Source organism: Vipera ursinii (assembly GCF_947247035.1).
Source record: "Vipera ursinii genome assembly, chromosome: 3".
NCBI classification, from domain to species: domain Eukaryota; kingdom Metazoa; phylum Chordata; class Lepidosauria; order Squamata; family Viperidae; genus Vipera; species Vipera ursinii.
This window is the reverse complement of record NC_139516.1, coordinates 53949730-53977502: the sequence shown is the minus strand read 5'-3', so window position 1 is coordinate 53977502 and position 27773 is coordinate 53949730. Positions and strand designations below refer to the sequence as shown.

At 44.0% G+C, this 27773-nt stretch overlaps 1 protein-coding gene across 3 annotated transcripts in view; it reads right to left on the bottom strand.

Annotated features, from left to right (window-relative positions):
* SZT2 (SZT2 subunit of KICSTOR complex) overlaps positions 1 to 27773 on the bottom strand; it is a 98062-nt gene that overhangs the window by 26545 nt on the left and 43744 nt on the right. For 2 of the 3 annotated variants that reach the window (XM_083359880.1, XM_083359881.1), the window contains exons 32-62: positions 26106 to 26384; positions 25758 to 25893; positions 25555 to 25671; positions 25400 to 25463; positions 25014 to 25199; positions 22780 to 23061; positions 22458 to 22644; positions 21226 to 21303; positions 20899 to 21037; positions 19921 to 20026; positions 17760 to 17883; positions 16900 to 17052; positions 15786 to 15888; positions 15516 to 15627; positions 14256 to 14367; positions 13719 to 13837; positions 13385 to 13549; positions 12049 to 12157; positions 9323 to 9496; positions 8989 to 9171; positions 8354 to 8514; positions 7574 to 7734; positions 7181 to 7278; positions 6666 to 6798; positions 6380 to 6507; positions 6162 to 6271; positions 5875 to 6057; positions 5532 to 5802; positions 5127 to 5206; positions 3351 to 3476; positions 538 to 740 (exon numbers count right to left, since the gene is read on the bottom strand). In XM_083359880.1, the coding sequence (XP_083216006.1) occupies positions 538 to 740; positions 3351 to 3476; positions 5127 to 5206; positions 5532 to 5802; positions 5875 to 6057; positions 6162 to 6271; positions 6380 to 6507; positions 6666 to 6798; positions 7181 to 7278; positions 7574 to 7734; positions 8354 to 8514; positions 8989 to 9171; positions 9323 to 9496; positions 12049 to 12157; positions 13385 to 13549; positions 13719 to 13837; positions 14256 to 14367; positions 15516 to 15627; positions 15786 to 15888; positions 16900 to 17052; positions 17760 to 17883; positions 19921 to 20026; positions 20899 to 21037; positions 21226 to 21303; positions 22458 to 22644; positions 22780 to 23061; positions 25014 to 25199; positions 25400 to 25463; positions 25555 to 25671; positions 25758 to 25893; positions 26106 to 26384 (4582 nt within the window). The remainder of the gene's footprint in view (positions 1 to 537; positions 741 to 3350; positions 3477 to 5126; positions 5207 to 5531; positions 5803 to 5874; positions 6058 to 6161; positions 6272 to 6379; positions 6508 to 6665; positions 6799 to 7180; positions 7279 to 7573; positions 7735 to 8353; positions 8515 to 8988; positions 9172 to 9322; positions 9497 to 12048; positions 12158 to 13384; positions 13550 to 13718; positions 13838 to 14255; positions 14368 to 15515; positions 15628 to 15785; positions 15889 to 16899; positions 17053 to 17759; positions 17884 to 19920; positions 20027 to 20898; positions 21038 to 21225; positions 21304 to 22457; positions 22645 to 22779; positions 23062 to 25013; positions 25200 to 25399; positions 25464 to 25554; positions 25672 to 25757; positions 25894 to 26105; positions 26385 to 27773) is intronic. The other variant, XM_083359882.1, reaches the window with a different exon arrangement.

The window sequence follows — 27773 nt, the reverse complement described above, 5'->3', positions numbered from 1 at the left end:
CCGGCCCTGCAGATAAGGCAGGGACAACCCCTTTTACAAGAAGGCAAGAGGCTGGAACTAAGCCTGCCAAATTTATTAACATAAAAACATAAACAGAGCAAAGAGAGCAAAGAGAGCAAACACAAACCATGAAACAGGAACTATTCAAATGGTTGCCTTCAGCAAACCAGCCCTCCCACGCATTCCCCTTTTATACAGTTCAGGGCGTGGCTTCTCTCTGCCTCCTTCCGAGGTGCCCCATTGCCTTCCTCTGTTTACTCCTGATTGACTGGCTCCTGCGTCGGGCATCCTTGAACAGGGCCAGCTGTGGGTCATCTTCATCCACGCTGTCAGGCTCACACAGCTGGGTCTGCGTCGTGACCAGGTGGGAGGGGCCTGGCTGAGGGCTCTCATCAGCAAGCTCTCCAACCCCCTCAGCAACCTCTCCAACACCCCCCTCCTCCTCCTCTGAATCATCCGACCCAAATGTCGAACCCACAGGCTGACCCTGAATCACAACAACTTGTAAATCGCCTCTCCTTGCTAAATCATACTAACCTGCGAGCAGGTGAGACTGGGCGCACCTGTACCAAGATGAAGCCCATGCTCTGCAGATACTGTATGTATTGCTGGAGAAAGGCATGGCATAGTTCCAGCAGCCAGGCCTCATCCTTGGATCGACATGGTAGCCCTTCTGCAGAGTCACAACTGTGGCTACGGTCCCTACCAGATGCTGTGGAGTCATTGGAGCGATGGCGCTTCTGAATGCGAGCAAACAATCAAGACAATTATATTTTCTCAGAGAAAAGTTGAATGTACGTAATGTAATAACCTTACAGTGATGTCTGGGTTTCAGTCTGGCAGTGAACCCACAAAACGACTTTGATCATTAGGAGAGAATCAGACCATATAAATTCAGCCCTTACTTGTTAAGAGTATAAAGTAATGCTGGGATTTAATGGACCTTCATCAAAAGGACTTTGGATACAATGGACAAAATCTAAGTCTAGACATCCCCCCCACCAAAAAAATAATAGACAACGTCCCTGAAATTGTTTCTGAGAAGATTAGAAAGAATAACAAGCCAAAGGGAAGTATGATCATTTGAAAGGTCTGAAAAGGTTTGGGACAAGGTCAGGGTCCTGTGGGAAAATTGGCGCCAATGGTTGGGAGGGCACCATTGGGAATCATGTGGAAAGCACCAGGAGGTCTGAAGAATAATTTCATGCATATGTTCAAGCATTGTAGACCAGGGCTTTTCAACTTTTTCACCCACTGTACCACTTTTAGGATATGGCAATATCGAGTACCACCAGTCGCCTAGCAACGTGTCAAAAACTTGATGACCCCCCCCCCAAAAAAGGAAAAAAAGTGATGAAGTACAGGTAGTCCTCAATTTACAACAGTTTGCTTAGTGACTGTTTGGAGTTACAATGGCACTAAAAAAGTGCCCCCCCCAAGCCACAGCCGAGCAAGACACCTGCCTGCCTGCCCGGCGGCGCTCTTCCTCCTGTTTGAGGTTTTCATTGTTGTGAGCATTTCTGTTGAGGATTGGCAGTGGGGATGGTGTGTGGGGGGGTGTTTGGTTTTTATTTCCCCTGTCTGCTGGGTGGTTGCAGCAGGTTTTGGTTACTTCACATGACCCTGGGACACTGTGACCGTCATAAATATGAAACAGTTGCCAAGCATCCAAATGTAAATCACAAGACCCTGGGGATGCTGCAACATTCCAGTTGATCGGTGCTTCTTCTGGGCTCAGAAGCACCAGGATCAGCGGCGAGCTCCAGCTGGAGCCTGCCGCTGATCCTGGCGTTTCCGCTGAGCCCTGACAGCCCTGCAGCTCCAGCCATCTCTCACTCAGGCTTGTGTGGTGCTGCCACCGGTTCAACTCATTCCCCTCCCCCGCTACCACTTTTCTAGGATGGTCGCGTACCACCTGCCAGGTGCCAATGTACCACAGGTGGTACCCGTACCACTGGTTGGAAAGCCCTGCTCTAGACTGTATGGGCAGAATTTCCATTGCTGAGTGATGCGGTTGAACCTTGCCACATCATGGGACCCTAATGTATAGCGACAATGTTGGCAGTATTGGTTGCCCCCATAACGCCAGACGTGCAGGTCATTAAGTGGAGGGAGTTCCAGGTAAGGAGTGCGGGGATGCTGCAAAGAGGTGGGAGAAGCCTGACACAGGCTCTTCAAGAGTTGGGGGAGGGGGTTGCTGAGGTGTAGGACAAGCTCAGGTAGGCCAGGGAAAGAGGGTACGGAGTGTATGCATATGTGCAAGTGCAGGGAAGCTGGGGAAAGAATATGCTGTGGCTCAGAGGCTTCTTGGAGCACCACAGTTCTGGGTCTGCATGAAACTGAGCCCCAGCCTGGTCCAGCAGAGAAGTGCAAAGAGGCTTGTTGCTGCCTCGGGAAGCCACAGCCACAACTCCTCCAGCCAAGTCCCAGCTGCAGTCACCCTGCCTACCTTGCACTCCAAGGCCCCGACTGCCCTACGCTCTGCCACCCCAGCTGACCTTTTGTTACCTTCTTGCTTTTGCTGCTAATGAGGGATGCTCAGCCTGGCACATGAGGAAATTGCTGACCACATACGGCTATCTTCCTCAAGTCTTGTGAGAAAGCTGCCATGCCTGGCCTTGGGTTGGGGGGGAAAGCCTCGTGTGCCAGCAGCTGCCTTGTGAAGGGCCGGGCCAGGCCAGGCGTGACTGGTCAGCAGAAGCAGAAGATGGTGAAGTTCAACTAGGGCGTCAGAGGCCATAGGGACCACAGGGCACAGATAAGGGGAGCTTGGCAGATGAGGAGAGTTGAAGTGCCCCCTGAGGTCCTACATGCGGGCAGACTGCCAGGTGCCCAAATTCTGGGGGGATGGTGCAACAGCCGCAATTTCAGCAACAGTTATAAGTCCCTTCATTTAGTGCCACTGTGACTTCAAACTGTCACTGGACGAAGGGTTACAGGTCAAGGGTTACCTATAAAATGGCAGATAGTCTGCCTATACCAGGGGTAGGCAACCTCGGCTCTTTTATGACTCATGGACTTCAACTCCCAGAATTCCTGAGTCTACTGACTCAGGAATTCTGGGAGTTGAAGTCCATGAGTCATAAAAGAGCCGAGGTTGCCTACCCCTGGCCTATACCTATGCAAAAGTATCTCTCCAAATGAATAGACGATGAGATTTTAAAGATCACCCTCCACCAGTGACTCTTTAAATAGAAGTTTCACTGTAATCTCTTTTATCGGGCTCTTGTCAAATTGTTCACTCAATTAGTTCAACCTGAGGGGGGGAAAAATCCTCTTGTGAGCCACCCTCATAAGCCCTGAGGAGAAAAGGGATTACAAAAGGTGTTTTCCCTCTCCCCTTGTTTCACCTTGCCTTCCATCTTGCTCTGTTGGTCTGCCTGAATCTGCTGCCTGGAGCCTGGATCAAAGAGCAGGGGCGTAGCACAGTAATGGACCAAGCGTGATGACTGCTTCAGTGTATCTAGGTCTGCAAACTGCACACATACACACAGGAGAAAACTGTTGCATATTGCTAGGCCTGTTTCCTGTATTAATACCCCAGTGATACAACATTCCTGAAGAACAAAGGGGAAGCTTTCAAAGGGAAAGGTGCCATAATTTTCCTCTGAAGCATTTTTCTCTGGACAATAGGCAACCTATGGAAATATGGCATACCACGGACCCTACGTGAATGTTTGCTCTATTAAATATATGCAGAAACCAAACAGGAGCAAGAGATAAATGTATCTGCTGCTTCAAACTTACTTATCTTGCAAAAAGGGGGCTGTTTCAAATAGAAAAACCCATCAATGATTATCAGATCTGCTCTGACATAGGCAAGACAACGTATGAAAGTTAATTTTCCTTGCACTAGTGGCAAATATATGTAAGCTCAGGGTTGAATTGCTGGGTTCTTGGCGTTCTATAAGTTACATAAAAGCAGCCATCAAATCCCACTGTACATTAATGCATTGATGGGGTTACCAAGTAAGGTAACTAAACATCTGCAAAATGAGAACAAGCTCAGAGAGCACTAAGAACCCAACAATTAGCATTCTGCCAATATTTAACGAAAAACTAATTTTCTTGCACTCTAAGATTTAACAGTAGAGCCTGAATCAGGGATAATATTCTGGCTTTTCTTAGATCGTATAAATGTTTTGCCTTTTAAAGATACTCAGAGCAGATGAAACCAATTCATTTGTTCTTCCAAATGTAGTTGTTTTTGCTGGCTCCTATGCTGCAAATGTCTATTGTGGCTCTCGCACAGAGAGACAGTGACATTCTGGCATGCCATAGTTTCTGGTAAGCTGTCCTTAAGATTTTTTGTGCCTTTCAGTCAGTATTGGCTTCTGATGACTGCCTAGACCAGCAACCTGAAACAGTGAAAGAGCCACTCGGAACCGGTTCCCTCACAAAAGGAAAAACTGGGAGCCACATAAAATGTGTGCACATGTGCGTACATGCGTGTACATGTGCAGAACAGGGTTTGACTGAAGAGTGGAGCCAAGGCGAGATATGCACCTACCCTGCATATTTGAATTGATTGGTTGAACTTTTTTAGTCCTTTTTTTTTTTTGGACTGCACATGGCAGAGGACTGGGAGCCGCAGGAGACGGCTGAAAGAGCTGCATGCGGCTCCGAAGCCGTGGGTTGCAGACCTGTGGCCTAGACAAATTCCTATAGTTTTCTTGGCAAGGTTATTCAGAAGTTCTTTGCCACTGCCTCCTTCGTAGGGGTGAGTGACTCACTTTCTACATTTGTACAGTATTAAAAACACCGGCACTTTTTAAAACCACTATGATCACAGAATTTACAAGAGAAGCACAAGAATCATAAGCTCCACACAATGCCCACATCTAGAAACAGTATAAGAGGCAGGAGAGAAGAGCCTTCCTATGGGTGAACTAGTTTACAGTCTATCAGCTATTAATGTCCAAGCAAGTGATGAACACTGGTCATTAAGAATAAATTTATACCAACATGAGAACAGCAGAAATGCAAGTGATCCTTAGAAAACTATGTTTCAAGATTCCACTAGTTTAATTCACAGTTCTTCCTTACAGTGAAGAACATTTTATGGAATTATCATCACTCTTGCATTTTATCACATCCCAGCCCCGTGTCCCATTCCCCAAACTCACAGTGATGGGCATGTTGGATTGAGCAGAACGCTGTTGCCATGTCACAAAAAGGTTCTCAATCTTCATCTGTTTCTCCAGCTCTGTGGAACAGGAACAGGAGCAGGAGCTGAAGAGAGCAGGGCTCTTGAGGTTCTTGGACTATAAGGTTCTTCTCTGCCAGACGGCATTCCCAATTGAAAACTTAGGCTTTTCAGATTTTATACATAGATTTTATACACTATAGATTTGGCATCTTCAAAAATGGGAACTAATCTGGGCTCTACAACATTCTATTGCTTTACCTTTATTACCTGGATGAACATTTCCTTGGCCAGTTTTCATACAGGGATTCTCAGGATAGCCCCAGAACTGTAATAAGGCCGTATCCTGGTTATCGCTCCCCTTTACACCTAACTTTACACTTACCTTTCCTCTCTGTGTTCTTGATCTCTAGGAACTGAGCCCCATGCTGGGCTACAGGGTCATGAACACCCTGTTCTGGGTTGTGAACAATAGGCTGGATGACTGAAATATCTCGAAGAGCTTCGTCAAAGGGCACCATGTCTGGAGGAAAGTGCAAAGGCTGCAAGATGCGTGCAGAACTGCTGAGACGACCTTGCTCTTTGCTCGGAGGGACACTTGGGCTCCGGATCAGGGCATCAATTTCCAGGGTCGAGTTTAGGAAGGGGTTTTGCTCCTGCACAAAGAGAGATGTAGTATTAGTTTAGAGGCAGAATATCGTGAAAAGAGAAGCACAGAATGTAAATACCTGCTTGCTGTCCTCGTGCCAGGGGGTGTCCATATAACAGTAATGATGGAACAGCCCAAGCTTCTGGCTAAGCAGGCAGTGGACCACGTGGGCTCGGGCATTTTGCCACTGTAGTAAGCGAGTGAGAGAGTTGTTCAGGGCACTGCCCAGGTCGACTGACCAATTGTAAGTGTAAAGCACCAACTGGAAAGAAAAACGGGACAAGAAAAAACTCATTTTCAACATTGCTGGATCAGACTTCAGACCACCAAATTATGGTTGCCCAGCTTTCACTCCTAAATACACACCTTTTTGTCAATGATTTCCATGAAGAGGAATCTTTGTCGGGGAGCAACATCACAACCCTTATCTGCAGAGCTAAGCTCGGTACTCTCAAAACGCTGGAATCCTTTGACAGCTGGAAGAATTGCATTATGAAATACCGTTCCTGAACCCAAAGGCAGCAAAAAAACAACAACCCCAAACCAGGCTACTTTTTTCCATTCCCCTACAGTGTGTTATTCACCTTGTTCGGTGCTGCAGTGCCACTGGTGGAAGTTCCGGCCGAGCAGAGTAAATTGTCGAATAACAGCTGGTCGAGCACTAGTGCCTGGGGTCAGAGAATATGGCACAAAGGACATGCCTTGAGGGCCACTGTAGCGAACGATAAGATGTTACATGTTGGCATGCGAATATCCATCTGGTAATGTCAGCTTCCTCTCCCACATACTTTATTCCCATCTTTGTTAAGGAGCTTCCTAGACCCATAAGCAACTCCCTAATTCTCTGGGCAGTTTAGCCTCAGCACTTACCTGACTTTTTCGAACACTTTGATATTGGTGTCACTTGCTAAAGTAGTGACAAGATTCACTACTTGCAGAATGATAGAAGGCAGCAGGAAACGGGAGACACTTTCCAGGACACACTGTTGCACAGATGGACACCCTGTACAGAGAGAAAACCACATACAGTATATCTGAACAAAATCCACCAGACCATTTCTCCAAAAACCAAAATGCTTTGTGGCCACCAGTCAGTTTCAATTATTATTTAACCTTATTCTGGGTTTTAAATTTTTATCATTCCTATGACAGCATTCCTATTTTAATTTCCCCAACTAGGGGAATTGGACTAAAGGTACAGTATCCGAGAGTTATATTTTGTTCCTTTTGGGGAATTTTTTTCCTTGTATGGAGATCCAGATTTAAAACACTGCATCAACCCAGAAAAAGCAGAATCTGTCCACACTAAGCTAAGCTGAAACCAGCGGGGGGGGCGGGGGGGGGGAGGAAAAGAAATGATTTAGAACACAAAATTAGAAACGTACCCAAGCGGTTCATGAAAGCCATCCAGGACTGGCAAATCTGACTGAAAACTGGGTGCAAAATTCCAACATCTCCCTCCTCCAGCTGGCAAGTCCGACGTCTATGAAGGGAAAATATCAAAGTCCGAGTGGTTCAAGGATAAAACAGATTCAGGAGGCAAAAATCAGGGGGTGGGGGGTGGGGGAGAAGCTGATCTCTTGATCACCATCATTGCAAATGTCCAAGGTTTAATCCTATGAGCTGTACCGATTTACATCTACATGTCCTACTACATATCAGATTAGAGTTTCATGTATGCTCCAGTACATTAAAAAAAGTGCAGGATTTGGCCTGGAAGAAACAACCCCTCCCACAATTTCCTAGAAGATGATGTGGATGGAAGCTATCGTGCTTGCCTTTGGCTCTGCTCCTGCTTGGAAGCGGCACGTTCCTGGCTTGTGTGCTGCTTTACACTTTCGGTCTTATGGCGACGGCGACTGCGGTTCTCTTCAGGTCGCTCCAACACAATGTCATCTGTAGTCTTGGGGCTTCCTTGTTCTGCCATCTCTGGTTTGCTCTGACAATTAAGACATAGCACAGGAAAACTTGTCCAGTAAGCTTCTGTATTAGACAAACATTGATACCACCACATTCTGCACTGATATGGTCTTTTTTTTTCAAAAATCAAAGAGCATTCTACTAATCCACCCATAATATGATACAAACATACTATTTTGCAAATATAGCACTCAACACATACTGTGGGTCTTGGTTGAAATAGGTATACAATTACGCCATCAGGCCAAAGGCCTTTTCCAGACTAGAGAACCTTTATGGTAGAAGTCAACTTTAAGACTTCAACTCCCGGAATTCCTGAGCCAGCATGGAGCAGTTGAAGTCCACAGTTGCCATAGTTGCCCACCCCTGCTTTATGGGGCAAATTTCGAAGTATTTCCTGGAATTGTGAGACATTAGGCTGAAAAGTACCTCTCAACGGTCTGGGGCTGAAAATTATAGCATTGAATTATAAAGCAGGTAGTGGATAAAAACATATGGCTAGAGTACTGACTAACTTAAGAGGTTCTTAGGTGTCTGCTCTGATGTAACAGTTCTTTAATTTAGTTTCAGTTTGTGAGTTTTGACCCTTCCCCTTCACACTCAAAACAGCTCCCTCCTCCATTTTCCATAGTCATTACCAGCTTATCCCAGAAGCTCCGTCGTCCTATCTTGCTTGTAGGTGTGACAGGTTCACCCAAACTTGTAGTGGGCACTGAGAAGGGCAGAGGTGGAGGGCACGCTCTGCCTCTGGCATGCTGAGTCAGTCCTTTTGATTCAGACATTGTCCGGCGAAGGCCTCCTGCAAGTACAGTCTCCATTACAGCTACAGTGAAAATACCACACTACTCAAACCAGAAACTCCCTCTTTTTCCAGTCACAACTCTTCTCCATAGGAAAACTGACTTAAGCAACATGGCTTTCTATGTCTTTTAGAAGCTATTTTAGCCTCAACAAGCTCTTATTGTTTTATGTGGCAGCCAGTGAAAAAGAATTCCACAAAAAGCGATCGTATACCTTGGGAAACAGCTATAACACACCATGGTAAGCCATGTGCCTTTGCATGTTACTATTCCTAAGGTCAAGCCATGCTATAGTCAGTAAAGTTCAGAAATAGCAGCCCCTCACCCGAAGCCTCGTGAACACTTAGATAATACAGAATTAAATTCACGAAGGCAACTTCCTTTGCTCCTAAGAAGAGTCATATAAGAGTCAGGAAACACCTGGCTGCAATAATTTTGCAGAATTTAGCAACAGAGAAACTGAAAGATCTTACCAATATTATCTGGTTCCTCCAGCTCAGTGGATGTCTCAACACACAATGGATTGGGGAGCACATGAAATTCCATGAGGGCATCACAGAGGGCATGGCGCAGGGCACTGCGCAGCCTTTCAGACAACTGCAACAAGCTGATGTTTCCCTTTTCCCAGATGTCAAAGCGCACTAAAGGAGAGAGGGCTGTAAAGAAAAAGTCTGTTTCAAGAGAAAGCCGCTTAGAAAAATCGAGGGAAATTCCCAAATGAACCCTGAACTTAGACAGCCAGATTGTGCATCTGGCTTCATTATTTTGCTTATGAACTTTTGGAAAACAGAAATCCTGCCTTCCTACCTGGCTCTGACTTGCCAGGTTCACACTCATGCTTGCTGACTGTAGTCAAGCTCTCAAAGTCCGCCTCCGGAAGAAATGAAGTGCTCAGCAAGAGAGTGGATGGCCTCACCCAGCGAGCCAATGAAATTGGATTTCCGCAGTCATCCACAAAGGACAGGGCAATGCATGCGACACCTGCGGGAAAATAAAAGACCTGCTTGAGCCCGCTCTCTTTGGTACTTACTACAGAAACTCAGCCTCCTTTGGAAGGTTAAAAAAAAAGTATGTGCAGAGAGAAAGGGTGAAACAAATGTGGACAAGGAAATCAACATACATGTGGATAACAAAGGGACCTGCTTCTACTAGGAATGGGCTTTTACCTACAAAACAGCATTCATCGCAGGCTTAGCAAAATTCAGCCAGCAAAAGCATCAGCCCTCTCTAGATTATTTTTTACTTATTCCAGCAAACAGCAGCAAGCAAGCAAGCAGCTCCTTTCCTGTACTGTGTCAGGATCCCTTGAAAACTGGGATTGTAGTGGTACTCTTTCAGTTCTTCTAACCTTCTTCTGGCCTGTAATAACACCACATTAATTAGTACCCGTGGAAAAACAAGTTAACGACAAATGGTATTTCTAGGAAACACACTTTGCCAAGCAAAATCTCTTATTAATATTTGCGTGCCAAAGTTCCTAAGAAGGGTGTGCAGAAAGGTAAGGAAATACTCTATAGACAGCATCAGCAGACACTAGCATTCGAGGTTTTTAAAATGACATTAATTATAAGCAGAAGTGGTGAGTTTCCTCCATGCAGAAGGTGCATGATGGCAAAGACGTTGCAGATGCTATCTCAATCATGCACCCCATCATCAAAGGTAATCATAACATGCTCAGCACCTCCTATTAGCATGACCGTGGCCTGATGTAGCCCTTGCATGGAAGAAATAGATCACGTGGAGATATGTCTCCTAAACCATGCCTAGGAGAGAGAAAGAGACCCTATTCCAGGCATGCAATAAGCCCTCTTATAGAAGCAAACTGATCCTTTAAGTTTATACTGACTCCCAGCACTCCTGAAGCATAATTGTGTTATTCAACTCAACAACCGCATGAGAACAAAGATAAAGGAAGAGCTAGTAGCATCATCTATTCTCTGTTAGGTATAGAACCATAAAGCTACCAAAAATACTTAGAAATCCGTCTGTCAATTTACATGTAAAGAACCTGCTCCAAGAGATGCACTACATGAAAAGCATTCAAGTGGTCCAGTCCCATTTCCACTGATCCAGCAGTTTTAAGATCCTGAACAAACATGTCACTAGGAAAATTTCTTGTCCAAGCTCAGCATATTCTGATTTTGAGTATAAAATCCATTCAGTTAGGACTGTTTCTAAATGCATTGCAGGGTCAGGAATCTCCAGCTATCCACCAATCTATTATCAGTTGTACAGTTCTCCATCTTTATTCCAGAGTATCATGGAATCCCACTCCACAATTCCAAGATTACAGAAGAAAATAGTCTATTGATCTGTGTTGCAAAATAATCTCTACAGCAATAGCTGCTCCATAGATTTGTATAGATCTTCCGACACGTGCAAGATGTTTTACTCCCATTACGGTTTCAAGATGAAACATTTCAAGCCGAAAAGAAAAATAATTATTCTATCCCCTTCTGAAGCCACCAGATATGCCATTACTTCCTGTTTTTGTTATGGATTCTTTAACTTCAACAAATAGTCCTTATTTGAAGAAAAGCTTTTCCTTGGAACCAGAAGAAAGGCTAAGAGCTGGAAAAGGTCAGGTCGACAACACTGAAGAGCAAACATGGGTGACACAGTAAACAACAGAGCAAAAGCCAACAGCACAGCAGGCATAGGATCAAAAGGAGGATGGGAAGCAGCGCTGGAAAAAAAATTCAGTGGTCCACTGGATTCTACAGGAAGCTACCTTGAAACTGGGAAGGTGGAAACAGGTGCTGCACAAGATCCAACATGGAACCTACATGACAGAAGAATGGTCAGACACACTTTGAAGTGATGCATCACCCACACAACCAAACCACAGTGCAGGTGGAAGAGGAGGTAAGAGTATGTCAAGGTACATGCGTTGTTCTCTCTGCATATAGGCAACACCAATCAACATTACCAGCTAAACGAATGGGCCAAAACCCAAAATGTCTTGTTCCAAGCAGAAATGTTTTAACCCCTAGTCACTCTGGCTCCCTATTAAAGAACATTATATACTCCCCTACATGTCATTTCATTTTAATCGTCACGGATCAGAAAATGTGCAGTACTGAACAACAACCTTCGCTGAATTACAGCCCAAATGGCAGAGAGGGAGTTTAAAAAGAAATGTAGTGCCTCTCCATCCTATTAGGAACGTAGCATTAGACCTGCTTTTCCCAATCCTCCAGTTACACTATACTTCCACTCTGACAATGGCCAGATAACCAACATTGCTACTGACTCTGCTGACAATGGGTAATACAATCTTTAGACCAGGCTTGGAAAGGCAGCAATATGCAGTATAGAGATGCATGGAAGTTTTATAATTTGGTTCATATGGACCCAACAAGAGACAGATGGCTCTTCACAGAATCTTCTATTTTTTTATTATTTTTTTTTGGGGGGGGAGGCCAAATAGCCTTTACTCTCACATACCCAAGATTGTTCCAAAGTGCTCTAGTTTATTTTTATAGAGTGTTCTAGTCTTTCTCCTGATGTAATGGAGCAGAGATGCTTAGTACCTTTACCACCAGTGCCTTGACCTCCTGGCTTATTGTATAAATAGAGATCCAGCTCAGGGCTGCTGCTGCTGCTGCTGCTGCTACTGCTGCTGTTCTGATTCAAGTAGTGCTGAAAAGCAGGAAAAGAGTGGTTAATTCAGACTACTGTTCAGATTATTATTATTATTATTATTATTATTATTATTATTATTATTATTATTATTATTATTATTATTATTATTATTATTATTATTATTATTATTATTATTATTATTATTATTATTATTATTATTATTATTATTATTATTATTATTATTTGTATACCGCCCTTCTCCTGAAGGACTCAGGGCGGTGAACAGGGCAATACATATTAAAAAAACTAGATACAAAAATTAAAAACGATTAAACAAAATGCCCACGAATAAGTTAAAACACATTAAAAAGTAGGTTAAAACAGATTAGTAAAACCCAACCCCATCCCATCAGGCCAGGCCAGCTTGTTCGAAAAGGTAGGCTTTGAGATCGCGCCGGAAGGAGTGGAGGTCAGGCGCCATCCGGAGGTCAGGCGCCATCACAAAAGAAAGCCCAATTTAAAGTCCTCAGAAGTAAAATTATGACACTTAAAAGGTACAGGCAATATATTTGCAGCCGTTCTTAATACAAGAGTATTATCAGGTCACAGAGATGATCTTCAGTCCAATGTGAGACTGTACAGCAGTAAAGCAAACGTTTACTTTTAGCCATAAAATTACCCTCCGCCGTAACTGTTTTCAGCGACTGGAAACAAAATAACCTGGCAACCAAAAAAGTCCACTCCAGCTCCAAAAACTGAGCATGCAGTTCAAGGTAACCATACTGTTGTGATTCAGGGTCAGCCTGTGGGTTCGGGAGTTGGGTCGGACGACTCAGAGGAGGAGGGGGGTGTTGAAGACCTTGCTGAGGGGGTTGAAGATCTTTGCTGATGATAGCCCTCAGCCAGGCCCCTCCCACTTGGTCACCATGGAGACCCAGCTGTGTGAGCCTGACAGTGTGGATGAAGATGACCCACAGCTGGCCCTGTTCAAGGACGCCCGACGCAGGAGGCAGTCAAGTAGGAGTAAACAGAGGAAGGCAATGGGGCTTCTCGGAAGGAGGCAGAGAGAAGCCACGCCCTGAACTCTTTATAAGGGGAATGTGTGGGGAGGGCTGGTTTGCTGAAAGCAACCGCTCGGATAGTGTTTCAAAGCTCCTGTATCTTGGTTCGTGTCTTGTTTGTTTTTGTAGTAATAAATTTGGCAGACGTAATTCTTGCCGTTTGTAAAGGGGTTGCCTTTTCTGCAGGGCCGGTAGCAGGCTGGTACAGAACACATACACTCACCTTGAAGTGGTTCTCCACATTGCTATCGGTGTATTTGGGTGTATGCAGAAAGATCAGCAGATTCTGTCGCAGATAGCAGGCGACAGCGGGAAGCCAAGGCAGACATGGAGTAGGAAGAGTAAATTGTAATACTTCAGTGGGCAGGCTGCCAGGAGGTTGTATGAACTGCAGAAGGAATAGGTATCAATGGTTTGATATTTTTTAGATCACAAACTCCAAAAGGTGGGAGGTTTCACCCAAGGAGTAAAGCTCTTATTTTAAGGGGGGGGGAATTACTTCAATCGGAAGTTACAACAATCTCAGGAAGCCAGACGGTACTTCCTTCAGCCAATACCTCCACATCAGCTGGAGTGAGTTTGCAGTTCCGCACAAGCATAACTGTGATGATATCCAGGGTGGCTTCATCCAGACGCCTACGCAGAACCTTCACCAGCTCATCTGTGATCTCAGGTCCTATGAAAGGAGAAATAGTCTGAGCTTTTTATACCTGAATTCCACTGCAGCTCTTGCCTCTGCTCCAGTGCCTGCCAATTGACCTATTTAGGTTACTGTTTTTGAGTTCTGTCCTGCCATTCCTCTGCTCTTTTACCTGCTCTTGCTATGTTAATTACAGCTCCAGACCAAAGATTTGCATATATTAGAGTGAGTTGTGTCTTGTGAAACTGTCCTGAAATTGCCTACATAGTATGGCCAGGGGAAATGTTGGAACGAAGAAGCTACAATGGAAATACGTATAAAAGAGATTATTGAATTACAAGGAAAAATGTAACAGAATCTAACTTCTTATTCTGCCAGCAACAGCAGTATCTCCACAGGCATTCCTTCCTTCTGTTTTATCCATTACCAGATTAGAAGTGTGTGCCCAGCCTACCTGCTGGTGCCACTCCATGGACCACGAGCTGGATGTGTCTATCAATTTGGCTTATAGGACGAGCTGAATCCACGCTGCGGCAAGAGACTGCTCCCAAGGATGAGTGAGAGGCCTATTAAAGAAAAGCAATCATCACAATGCGTGGCTGGAAGGAGAGCAAAGTTCCCACTGTAAACATTCAGGATAGAGGTAGTTGTCAACTTATTGGTCATCAAATTATTTGGTCATCGACCATTCCACGTTAGGATGGCATTGAATGAATGACGGTTATAACCAGGCCTCAGAGGTACAACTAGATGCCAAGTGATTGCCTTGGTGGAGCAGTGGGCTAATGCCTCCTTAAGTAACACCAGCTGCTTGCAATTAGTGCAGGTTCGCATCCCACCAGGCTCAAGGTTGACTCAGCCTTCCATCCTTCCGAGGTAGGTAAAATGAGGACCCAGATTGTTGGGGGCAATAAGCTGACTTTGTAATAATGCCGCTTGGGTTGTGTGTGAAAGCCCTAATAAGCAGGCATATACATAGAATGAAGGCTACTGCTAAGCTTGTAAGCCGCCCTGAGTCTTTGGAGAAGGGCGGGATATAAATGGAATTAAAATAAATAAAAAAATAAATAAAATTTGCCATCTTCACTGCCAACTTCCCCAGAATGTCCATGGCAGGGAAGGTCACAGGTCTCTCCCACTGCACACCCTTCCATAGCCATTCTGTGCACACCCTCCCACACCTGCACGGCATATTTTGCACTCTCTCACCAGCCTCTGCGGTGGTACCTCTTGTGCAATCCCTTACATCCTTGTGCCCACAGTTCTCATACACCTCCTCACACCTTTGTGCAAACTCCCTGACCTGTAAGTTGCATCTTACACACCCCTTTGCACCCTCACTGACCTTCCCTTGCACCCTTCTGCTATGCCTCTGGTGCAACTTCCCAATCCACCCATGTACTCCCTTGTTCTCTCCTCCACCTGGCAGCAGTCATCTACCTGCCAGGAGGCATGGGACTGTAACTTCCTTCTCTGCTTCTCTACTGTCTTTGGTTGTGGGAAGTTGCCTTGCCTAATGACCATGAGATTCAGTTAACGACAACAACCATAACTGTAGGGATTGTCGTCACTAAGCAAGAGGATTGCAGTTTACAACTGTATTGCTTAGCAACAGAGATTCAGGTCCCAGTTCCCATCATAAGTCAAGAACTACCTGCACTCTCCCTTAGCACCAAGGACACACAGGTTCCTTGTGAGTGTAACGGATACTTACACTTAAGTCTTCAGTGTAAATGGGTTCCTGGCTGCGTGAAAGTGCCAGTGAACGGTACACATTTTGGATTTCATTTTCCCCAGCCTTCCCACCAGAAGTGGTTTCGGAGAGCCTGGGTTAGGATGGCAAAAGAAAAAAAAGTGTGTTGAAATGAATGAAAAACATTCTGAGAGGCAAAAGCGAGGCAGCAAAGTCAATAATGGTTCAAGCAGGTTCCTCTGAACTTTGAGAACAATGTAGTGGGCATATCCAGGGACATTCTGAACTTACCGTAAATAAAAAACAGACTTGGTTGCACGCTCCTGGTAAACAAACATATTTTTCCTGTTCACAACTGAGAAGGCATTGAGCACAGAGCGCAGGGCTTGGATAGCTGCAGGACAGAGTGGCAAGCACAAGTTTACAAAGAGAAAGATTTAGTTTAATGCCCAATCTATAGCGATTTTCAGATACCAATCCACTAAGTCTCTCATGGTTACAGCCCATTTGTTCAACCCAACTTCACAATTGCCAATCTCCTGAACTTATCTAAATATTTGAAAACCATCTTCATTTGATATTATTTAATAGGCATTAAACAATATGTGAAAAAGTATTAAATGCTAGCAGAGTTCCAAATAAGGTATTAAGTATCGGAGAATATTTGGACAAAATTGTTTGGAATACATGCTAACTTCATCTATGGTACTTAGCAATTTTAAAAACAGAAGTCATTTCTTTAAACAGTGGCCCCCAACCTTTTGGGCACCAGGGACCGGTTCTGTGGGAAAAGATTTTTCCGTGGACCAGAGAGGGCGTGGTTTTGTGTGCTGCCTGCATCCAGCGGATGGGGCTTCACTTGTTTGGGCACCCCTGCTTTTAACACATCTCTTTTAATTACTGTGGAAGTACAAGCTCTTACAATTGCTTAGCTCAAAGCTTGATACTAAAACATCTTAATTCTAATGTCAGAATCCCCTCCTATAAAATTCTCTCATTTTTTTAATTACATGATGCATTCACCCAGATACCACTTACCATCACCCCCATACCCCATATCTGGATCCCACTCTTTTCAAGAGACTGCTGTATCATTGCCTGACCTGGTCTCTGACATGAAGCCCTATCCTGTTCTGGCCTACCCTATCAATGCCTTTCCTATCTCCTATGGCAGGGGTAGGCAACCTTGGCTCTTTTATGACTTGTGGACTTCAATACACAGAATTCCTGGACCAGCCATGCTGAGTCAGGAATTCTGGGAGTTGAAGTCCACAAGTCATAAAAGAGCCAAGGTTGCCTATCCCTGTCCTAGGGAGTACCAACTAACAGGAAGGAGAGGATTATTGTGGCAGGACACAAGGTTTATTCCAAGAAAGGACAGCCTTTTAAATGCCCAAATACCTACCACGTGCAACACCCATATTGGGTCCCATCTTAAGCCTTGAATGCACATGGATGGTGGTACTCCAGACTGCATCACAGGCAAAATGTCCAGGTATGAACTGCATAGTGGCTGCAAGATAGTCACGAGGCTGGTAGCTTTCCTCTCCAGGATAATCTGAACAAGCGGAAAGAATATTTCACAGATCTGCTCTCCACCACTTTTCAACAGCTAACCCCAAAATCAAGCACCAATATTTTCTATACATACACCCATCCCAGTCTAAACCCAAACATACAATAGATACTGTTAGCCTTGCAGAAAAGTATGGAAATATATAACCAGCGGTGGGTGAACGGAAACAAGCAAGATTTTCAATTCAAGATACTGCCATAAATCTTACAGAATAAAAAAGGGGGGAGACTTGTTTTTCTATTGTTGATGGGAAGTCTGTTGATGTAGGTAACTGGAATAAACATAATCCTAGCTTACTAACCATAATTGGGACCACCAACTCCGTCACTAAGCTTAATGCAAGACATCATGTGACTGCAACAACTTCACTTCTACTGGAGTTGTTAAACTAATCACCTGAAATAATTTAATTAGCTATCACCATAACTTCCAATTTTACTGCTGGCTTCTTTATTGAGTCTGTTTGTTGGAAGCTGGCTCTGAAGTGTGTAAATAGCAATCATGTGACTGTGAGATACTGTGATGGTCATAAATGCCCACTGGTTTCAAAGTGCCAGAATCTTAATCAGGTGACTATTGCAATGTTTGGCAAGAGCTTGTCATAAAAGTTACTTTTTCTACACTGTTATAACTTTGAAAGGTTGCTAAATAGGAGGGTCATTAAGCAAGAATTATCTTTAAGCTCCTACCATCAGGCCCACTGCGCTGCCGATAGGTATAAGGTGTTTCACTTTTCCAGATATCCTCCTCACTCTCAGCGACCAACAGAGAATTACAAATGTGGCTGTCATGTAGATCTTGTAGCAGCAACCGCTTTAAAGAAAAGGGGACAGCAAGCGTTAATTTAATTGTTTCCTCATATCAGGAACAGTTTTCCCCCCTGGTGTTGTTTGTTAAAAATTGTTCAAAGAAGTAGGAGTTTGTGTGTGTGTGTGTGTGTGTGCGTGCGCACACACACACACACACATTTCACATACATGACTCTAGGCAGTTTACAATAAAATACATAAAATATGCAATATCAAAAATAAAAATAAAACACACAGCAGCTGGGCATCATCCAACCTATTATCCACCCAGCCAGAAGAGGGTTTCCATCACATGCTCAGGGCCCCAGGCTCAGGCCAAACTCATTTTCAAAGCCCTATGTAAGTTTAACAGGGATGAAGCCAATCTAATCTCAGGGGGATGATGTTCCAAAGGGCAGGTACCATAGGAAAAAATGGATCTCCTGGGCCCCACCATTAACTCCTTAGCTAACAGGACCAGTCACACACCTCTCCTACCAGATTGGATAGAACAGGTAGAGTCCAGGAATAGCTACAACAGATGCACAACTCGAAGTTGTACAAAGGCCTCCTAGCCAAACTACCACCTGCTTCTAGAGCAGAAGTCAAAAATTCAGGAGCTCCAGATTGTATATCAGATCTGTCTGGGGCATTGCCATCCCACCCAGAACAAAATATTAAAATGTTCCTCAGAGCAGGAGGTCCAAACCCAGAGCCACTAAGCCACCCCCAGGCACCTCCATAGCATTATTCAGGCAGCCTGGGGTGGAGATATAAAACAGAGCATAGGTAAAGGTAAAGGTTCCCCCGCACATGCTTGCTAGTCGTTTCTGACTCTAGGGGCCAGTGCTCATCTCCGTTTCAAAGCTGAAGAGCCAGCGCTTGTCCGAGGATGTCTCCGTGGTTATGTGGCCGGCATGACTAGACGCCAAAGGCGCACGGAACGCTGTTACCTTCCCACCATAGTGGTCCCTATTTTTCTACTTGCATTTTTACGTGCTTTCGAACTGCTAGGTTGACAGAAGCTGGGACGAGTAACAGGCGCTCACTCTGTTACGCGGCACTCGGGATTCGACCCGCCAAACTGCCGACCTTCTGATCGAAAAGCTCAGCGTCCTAACCCACTGAGCCACCGCGTCCCTAAAACAGAGCATACTTCACCCCAATTCAATGGGTGACTTCATCCAGCAGCTTTAGGTAGATATTAAATAGGAGGGGAGAGATACTGAGCCCATGGCACCCCACAAAGGAGGGGGTCTCTGAGAAAACAAAACAAGATATCAATTTCAACTGGAACTAATCCCAGAAGAAGAGCGAGCACAACTTCATACTCCCTACTCCCAAAGTCGGCCTGGAAGGATACCATGATTGAAAGCTGCTAAGTTCTCTTACTGGCCAATCAGATGCCCTTGGAGTGCTCACAAACGGAAGATGGTATCACATCTCTCATGCCACTATTCTTCTATAATAGCATTTGGAGACATGTCAACCTTACCCTGAAAGTAAGACCAAAAGTCTAAGACTAATATGCCCTTGACAGATTTAACCTCTGTTCATTTTTGTTTCTCAGCCTTCTGAATAGCTTGGTATAAGCCACAAACCTGTGCAAAAAACAATTTCCTCTAAGCCAAAGTAACAAATGGAAAGGTTAAAAAGTACTGGTCTTATCAAATACTCTTCTACTTTTGAAATATCGTTTATTTGTTTTTTGTTGTTTAATCTGTTTTAAAGCAGTTCTCTTATTTATTCAAGAGCCTTTGATGAGGAGCTTTGCTAATAGCTTTTTGGAATTCTAAGTACACAGTGTCAATGGGGTCATTCCCATCCAATGGGATTTGTTCTTGCAGAATTCCCTTTCCTCTCTTTGGGAAGATGCAGATGTTAAGGTGACTGACCTACAGTTTCTCAGTTTGGTTACTTTCTAACAGACGTGTAGGATAACTTTTTTTAAGAGGCTTGTAATTTCTTACTCACACGAAAGCAGTACTGCTCCAGGAAACTATGGAGTAGGCTTGTTATCATTTAAGGAACAGGCTTTATAGCTTGAATGTGTCCTACTTACCTGGTTAACAACACGACAAATCTCTCCAACCTTCTTTACCATTGTCCGGTGAAGTTGTATGCATTCTCCTTCCTCATTCTGTGTTGCTTTTACTGCACTGTAGCTGCTATAGAGAGGAAAAAGGAAAGTCTTATAACTTGACTCAGGAGGAAACCTCCATTTCCAAGCGTAAAGTGCTATTATCTCCCACTTTGATGTCCTCTAGAGGCACTAGATTAGTGTTTCTCAACTTTCAAATCTTTCAGAAGTGTGGCCTTCAACTCCCAGAATTCCCAAGTCAGCAGAACTGCACTAAACAATACTATTTAATTCCCTGGCCAAGTGGAATTATAGGAATTTCAGTCTATCCCAGGTAATATCAGCCTTGGTGGAGCAGTGGGCTAATGCCTCCTTAAGTAACACCAGCTGCCTGCAATTAGTGCAGGTTCGCATCCCACCAGGCTCAAGGTTGACTCAACCTTCCGAGGTAGGTAAAATGAGGACCCAGATTGTTGGGGGCAATTAAGCTGACTTTGTAATAATGCCGCTTGGGGTGTGTGTGAAAGCCCTAATAAGCAGGCATATACATAGAATGAAGGCTACTGCTAAGCTTGTAAGCCGCCCTGAGTCTTCGGAGAAGGGCGGGATATAAATGGAATTAAAATAAATAAAAATAAATAAATTAATATATAGTTGGTACACACGCAAAGTTTGGGCAACATTCCCACACACCATTTTCTTTCATTGTATCATTGAATGAATATGATAAAATGGAAAATAAGGATGAGAGGAAAGCAGCACACTGACAAGATGCTAATATTATATCTGATTTGGGGTGTGAAATTCACGGCCAATAAAAGCTGCATCTCCTTTTCTCTTTCCTAGTTTGAGCTCTCAAATGTGTACATTCACAGATCATCCAATTCCATGTCAGAAAAATCATTCAGGGCTACCACTTCCTCACCTCTGCTTAGGGAGCCACGAGAATCAGGATCTTACCGTGTATGGGAATAAACTTCAACCCGGTCCTGGTGGATCTTGACGATCAGCCAGAAGGCAGGTATGAGAGGGCACCTGGATTCTAGGTCACTCGTCAGTGCCTCCTCGCCTTCAGAATCACTGCTACCTCCGTCATATCCTGAAAGATGAAAACGTATCCGGCGGTCTGTGAAGGGTTCGCCCAAATTCATCCTAAAAATATCAGATTCCTGGGGAGTCCAATGGTTCTACAACAGTCCACATCTATGATATTGTCAGGAAATCCTAGACAGATTATTTCCCCATTTATCCAAAACTGGATGGCAAAGGTGCAACCCATCCACTCACCAAGAAGATCAGAATCCATGCTTCCCTGGCTCGACACCAAACTTTGCACTTGACTAAGCTGTTGCTTCCTGTAACAACCTGTAAAGAATGAGTCAGATGCCCTTAAGAGACTTCTCCCAAGGTGGAAAGATTCCTCATGTCCTTGAGGAGAATCTTTGGTTTAAACATCAAAATCGACAATCTACACCTCAAGCATCAAGAACGGAGCCTGAAAAGGATACAAGCATACCAATAGCACACACAAGTGTTTTTTTTTAAAAAAAAGAAATCCTGACTACTGCACAGATCGTGTGATTTCAGAAATTACGCAAGAGTCACGTCATACTTCAAGAGCTTAAGTTTAATAAATAAATAAATACCAAAATTGAAATGCGAGACATGCAGTAGCTTTCTGGAACTGTAGTCTCAGTACTAAAAGGATCTTGATCGTAAAAAAAAATCAATCTCGGAGTAACGTTATGAAGAAAAGCATTTTAACAGACCCCTACTGAAGATCACAACTTTTGGTGTAACAATCAGGGCTAAGGAAAAGATGATGACTTGAACATGGAGTTTCTATCAGTGTGAAGTGCTACATTTTTGTTCGAAGAGTTCCAGTAAGCAATGGAAAATACTAAAGGGAAATGCAGACATGCAACAGCAAATAACAAAAATATACTAAATCCTCTCTAACACACACACAAAAGTAGATTTGACTTGAAAGTGTATAAAATTTAAAAAGCAACAAGTAAAAGCCTTCCGGATCTTTGATGTTAACAGTCCTTCATAAAGCAGTACATCAAGAATAAAGTCAACCGATAAAAATTTACTATACTTTAAATCAAAGTAACTCCAAAGTAGCATCAATTATAATTAGTTCTATTGAAGTGAGCAGAACAAAAGCAGCCAGTTTGGTCTAGTGGCTAAGGCACCAGGCTAGAAAGCAGGAGACCATGAGTTCAAGTCCTGCCTTAGCCACGAAAACCAATTGGCTGACTTTGGGCCAGTCACACTCTCTCAGCCCAAACCACCTCACAGGGTCGTTGTTGTGAGGAAAATAGGAGGAAGGTGTGTTGGATAAGTAAAATTATTAGTTGTAAAAATAATAAAGGTAGGTACAAATAAATAAAGTAAGTAAAAGAGCAGCGCAAAAAGCTGCAAGAGTTCAGTACCGCATGGCCCATTTCAGAAGACTATGTTTCATTTTGAAAACTATATGTCATACTTGTGAATGTTTGGTGACAGTTTCTCACCTTCTTTGCTGGGGATCACAGAATCTGTTAAATTTGGTACAGACGGTGTAGCTAACGGAGATTGCTCGCTGCTCCGCTTCTCTGAAAAGGAAGCCTGAGGTTGCATTTGTGTCAAAGTAGTTTCCTCACCTGGACAACCCTGCTCCAAAGCACTGGTCTGATCCAGAAATGTTAACTGGTCTGGCACCTGCATCATGGAAAAGAAACAGAGCAAAGTTCTGCTGATCAGATAGTCCAGGATGTTTCCTCAACAGTCACCTTTGTGGTCCCGTACCAATGACCGTTAAATCTCTCATCTGGTTCAATCATGTCTAACACCTACCTCAACAGGTGCTTGGTTACTTATGTCCAGACATTCTCCAGTCTTGTTTTCATTTGTTGGCCATGCCCAGAGACTTTGAGCTTCATCAGGGGGAGTAGAACAAGGTAGGGAGCCTTCTGTTTTGCTGCTGCTTTCACACCTGCCTCCTGTCATAGTGCTCTCAAGAGTAACAGAAGGGCTGGGTCCACTTACTGAGGCGTGCAGGCGACTAACAGATGCATAGTAGAAATCACTCCCCTCAGGATTGAGGACATAGCCGGGCAAGGGCACTTTCTGGAACTCCTACAAGAGAAAATAGAAGGGACAGCCAGAGGGAAAACTATTCTGTGGGCCTAAACTAACTGAAGGGAGGGCATAGTTGGGTGGATGGTTGGGAAGCCAGTTTTGTCAAACTGCTGGTACCCTGTGACTACCCAGTGAGGTTATGGCACAAATAGCCAGGCTGTCTGGGAATATGTTGAGGGAAGTGAGGAGTCACTTCCAGGGATCCAGGCAGTTTTGTAGGATTCATTATGGGAGAAAGTGATGCTCGCAGTTTTGAAAGAGTTTGTGGTAAATTCCAGATCCTTCTCTAGGTGTATCCATATTCACTAAAGTGACTCTGGGCAGCTAACAAAACCTTGGCAAAACAGCCTGCACTGGCTTCTGGGTATAATTCAAAGTGCTGGTTTTAACCTATATGCAACTTGCAGAATTATCTTCTCCAGACAGTCAACCTGCCAGACTCATATATCCCAGGAGAAACTGACATCAATCCTCACTTCATTAAAGTGAGGTGGAGCTGACATTTGCAGGTGCAGCTTTTCAGTGGGAATGCTTTAGTGATGGGAGCATCCCGATACTCCCATATTACACCCCTCCTGCGTGAGCTGCATTGGTTACCAGTTGTCTTCCGGGTGAGATTTAAGGTGCTGGTAGTTACCTTTAAAGCCCTACATGGCCTAGGCCCGGGATATTTGCAGGACCGTCTGCTGCTGGGGACGACTTCCCATCGCCCAGTGCGCTCACACAGAGAGGGCCTCCTCAGGGTGCCGTCGGCCAGACAATGTCGGCTGGCGACCCCCAGGGGGAGGGCCTTCTCTGTGGGAGCGCCAGCCCTGTGGAACCAACTCCCCCTTGAGCTCCGGATGGCCCCGGATCTCCGGTCCTTTTGCCGTGACCTCAAAGCCTTCCTTTTTCATCAGGCTGACCTGGATTGATGACGGGTTTTTAAAATGTTTTAATTTTTAATTGTTTAGTTAATTTATTTTGGGGCTGTTTGTTTAATTTCTTTTAACTTTTGTATTGTTGTTTTTATTGTTGTTAGCCGCCCTGAGTCCTTCGAGAGATAGGGCGGCATATAAATCCCAAAAATAAATAAATAAATAAATAAATAAATAAATAAATAAATAAATAAATAAATAAATAAATAAATGCATGCTGTTATGGAATAGCTTTCCCTTGGAAATCTGTGCTCCATTTTGCTGGCTTTTAATAAGTTAATAAAAACAGATCGATTTGAGAGGTGCTTTAAATGAAGTGGTGCCATGGGTTTTTTGGCTATAAGTTTTCATTTTTGTTTTATTTTTATTACTCAGTAATTTTAATTTTGGCCTGGGATGTTTCATTATATTATTTCTTACAGTTGCAATATGTACTGCTGTTTTGTTTTTTTGTTTTTTATTGTGAAATGACAACCATGGTTTGGTTTAACATCCAAGGCAGAGATGCAGAACTTTTCCAGGCTGAAGGCATTTTAAATTTGGCATCCAAATGCCTATTTCAGAAGTAAGCAGGGCTGGGATAAATAAAAAAAATAATACCTAAAGAAGTTCCTAAATTTGACTTAATTTAATTTACATTTCATTAAAATAAAATACTCCTGCCTGCCGTGTATTTGATCTTTATTCTCTTCTGTTCCACACAACGTAATTATTTTCCTGAACGCATGCAGCTACTATACATGCCTTGGAAAAAGGGAGGTTTCTTCTAGCAGCAGTCACCAGGCAGAGAGAAGGCACCACAAGTGGATTCAAGGTGCCCCTACTTGCTTCAGATGTGGATACAGTGCCCCATTTGCTGATGAACATTTTGGAGGTCCCTTAGGGTTATAGCTCAGGCTTTTAGGGGCTATGCGCAATCACAGGGCCTTAGGAATGTTTAATTGTTATCCAGGGATTTTAGACTGTAGAAATCACATGAAATCTATCAGAAAAAAAAATTATAAAAAGGCAAAGGGATAAAACCATGCTTACCTCACGAAACCTTTCCAGAGAATTCTCAGGTCCAAACACAAATTGCAGAGGGACCACCTCACAATGGCAGCTTGGACGGCCCTGGCAACTGTAGATGTGAGAAGCTGCTTGACTCAAGATGCTAGCAGTAACAGGCTGTGAGTAACGCAATGCTGACACAATCTCGTCATCCAGGAGCCAACGGATCTGAGAAAGGAGAGAGGAGACACGAAAGAGAATGTGGCAAAGTCCAGATCATGGAATGGAATACTCTCCAGTAAGAATCTCACTGCATTCCTACCAATAATGGTTTGTAGCCAGGCCATGCTCTAGCACAGAAGAGCAGAGGAAAAATGATAATGCCCAAAGTTTCCAGCTGCCCCAATCCCAGGGGCAGATAGACTCACTTCAGTCATAGTGGCTTCAACAGCTTGCCTGTGCACTGCAGGAAGATTGGAGAGTGCTGGATGCCTTGAAAATAAAGATGAGAATGCACACTCTGAACCTAAGAGTCTTCAATTCACACATCTCAGCACAGACATTGATAGAAAAAAAATAATACCAATCAGTTGAGGAGGATGGCATTCTGTCCAAGGTGTGCATAAGCTCATCATCTGAACGGAAAGAAGAGGGCTGCCCTGGAGAACGGGTGAAGGAGACACTGCTCTCAGAGGTGTATCTGTGGAAAGAGAGGAAATAACGTCTGAACTTTTTTTCCCCCAAGCTTTAAAACTCCCCAACCCTTTGACCATCACGAGTTCCCACCTATTGTGATGTAAATCGTTCACCATTTCGATCTCCAGAGGAACGGTCAGGACAAAAATGTCAAGGGTCACACAAAGGTCAGAAAGGTCAATTGTGTGAAGTGCCTTAGAGCTTTCAAGGTCGCCCAGCACATCTCCTATAGAAAGCAGAAGGTAGTATTCACAGAGACCCCTCTTTATGCTTCTTTGCCAAGTGTTGGTGGGTGGGGGGAGAGATTGGAGCTCAGCCACAGAACTCCATCAATCCACATTTCCTTTGGGAGTTTCTATCTGGCCATATGCAACGTCTCCCATAATTACAGCTCCATCATTCCCACCCCCAACCTTCATCTTGTTCATTTTCATTCACCTAGGCAGGTCGGTAGGGAGCGAACAGGCATGGAACAGTGCTGGCTGCGTAGCTTCACAGAACAAGTCAGATGCATAAAGAGGGGAGGCATGTCTTGCTCCAGCAGCTCCTGTTCCGCCAAGGAGTCTCCCAGGACACTGAAGGAGTCATCATCCTGGTTAACAGTGTTGGAGTCTGACAAGGAGCCAGCTTCTAAAAATTCTTGGTCCAAGCGCTCCCGATATTCTACCTCCAGTTCTGGGTCACTTTCAGTGCCAATGGCGTAGCTGGATGTGTTCCCTATTTAAAAAGAATTCATTGATCAATTTTAAAAGAAGTTGTCAAAGTACCAAAAGATTTCTTCTATGAAAGTGGATCAGTCCTCTTTTTAAAATGTTGCCTAAGAGGATTTTTTTAAAAAAAACAACAACAACAGTAACATTAGTAAGATAAATCGGCTTTGGATAAAAAGGACAGCACAACAGCTAATTGCAAAAGTACAGTGGTGGTAATTTATATCAAAAATATCAAGTTGTACGTGAGTATGAGCTAAAATCATTACAGAGATTGATTAAGCAATGGCCCAGCAGTGCCTGTATGGCTGGCCAATCAGTGACTGACACCATGGCATGTAATTCTGTTACAACTGAGATTAGCATGTTTTCCATTTGTAGAAATTGTATTTCCCAGTGTAATACTGTACAATTGGCCATATGGACAATGATTTGTTTCCCTTCGGCAAAACGATCCTCTCCATACTATTTTGCCCACTTTATATTACATTGGCTCTAGCACAACTTTTCCTTTTCTTGTAAATCAGCAGGTATACGTCTGGATGTATACAGGACTTTTTATGGAGAGTATGTATTATTTATTTATTTATTTATTTAATTATATTTATATACCGCCCTTTCCCGAAGGACTCAGGGCGGTTTACAAGGTGGTTAAAACAAAAAATACAAAAGTTAAAAACAGATTTTAAAAAAAAATTATATCCGTCCCTGAACAAATAAAACCCCAGTTAAAATTAAAATTAAAATTAAAATTCTCAGCCTGGGCCAGAGAGCTCAAAGAGCCAGGTCTTCAGGTCCCGGTGGAACGAGCGGAGGTCGGGGGCGGTCCTAAGCTCCACTGGCAGCTGGTTCCAAAGGGCAGGCGCACCCACTGAGAAGGCCCTATCCCTGGGTGTTGTCCGCCAGCAGTCTCTTACCGGCGGTACCCTGAGAAGACCCTCCCTGTGGCCCTAGAAAATCAGTTATGCCTAACATTTGCGCTCTGGACTCATCAAAAGCACCCTTGCAAGTCTATGGATACAAACAAATGATTGCTTCAGACTAACAGGAGCACCCTTACCTGAATTCCAACCTTTAAGGTAAAGCCATGGAACAGTGCTGGCTGCGTAGCCTTAAGACAAGGGCAGGGAATGTGTTGCTCCCTAGGTGCTGCCACTGGCCTTAAGCCATACTCAGCACAACCAATAGCAGAGAATAATGAGCTCTGCAATCCAATCTGCAATCTAGAAGGCCACAGATTTCCACTATCGATGTAAGACTGTATTGGACAATATTTCATAATAATTTGGGACTGTAGGTGAGATAAATCAGAGGTCCCCAAGCCCCAGCCCAGCTTTTTGGAACCAGGCTGCGGAAGTGGCGGGCAAGTGCGTGTGCATCCCTACTTGCATGAGCA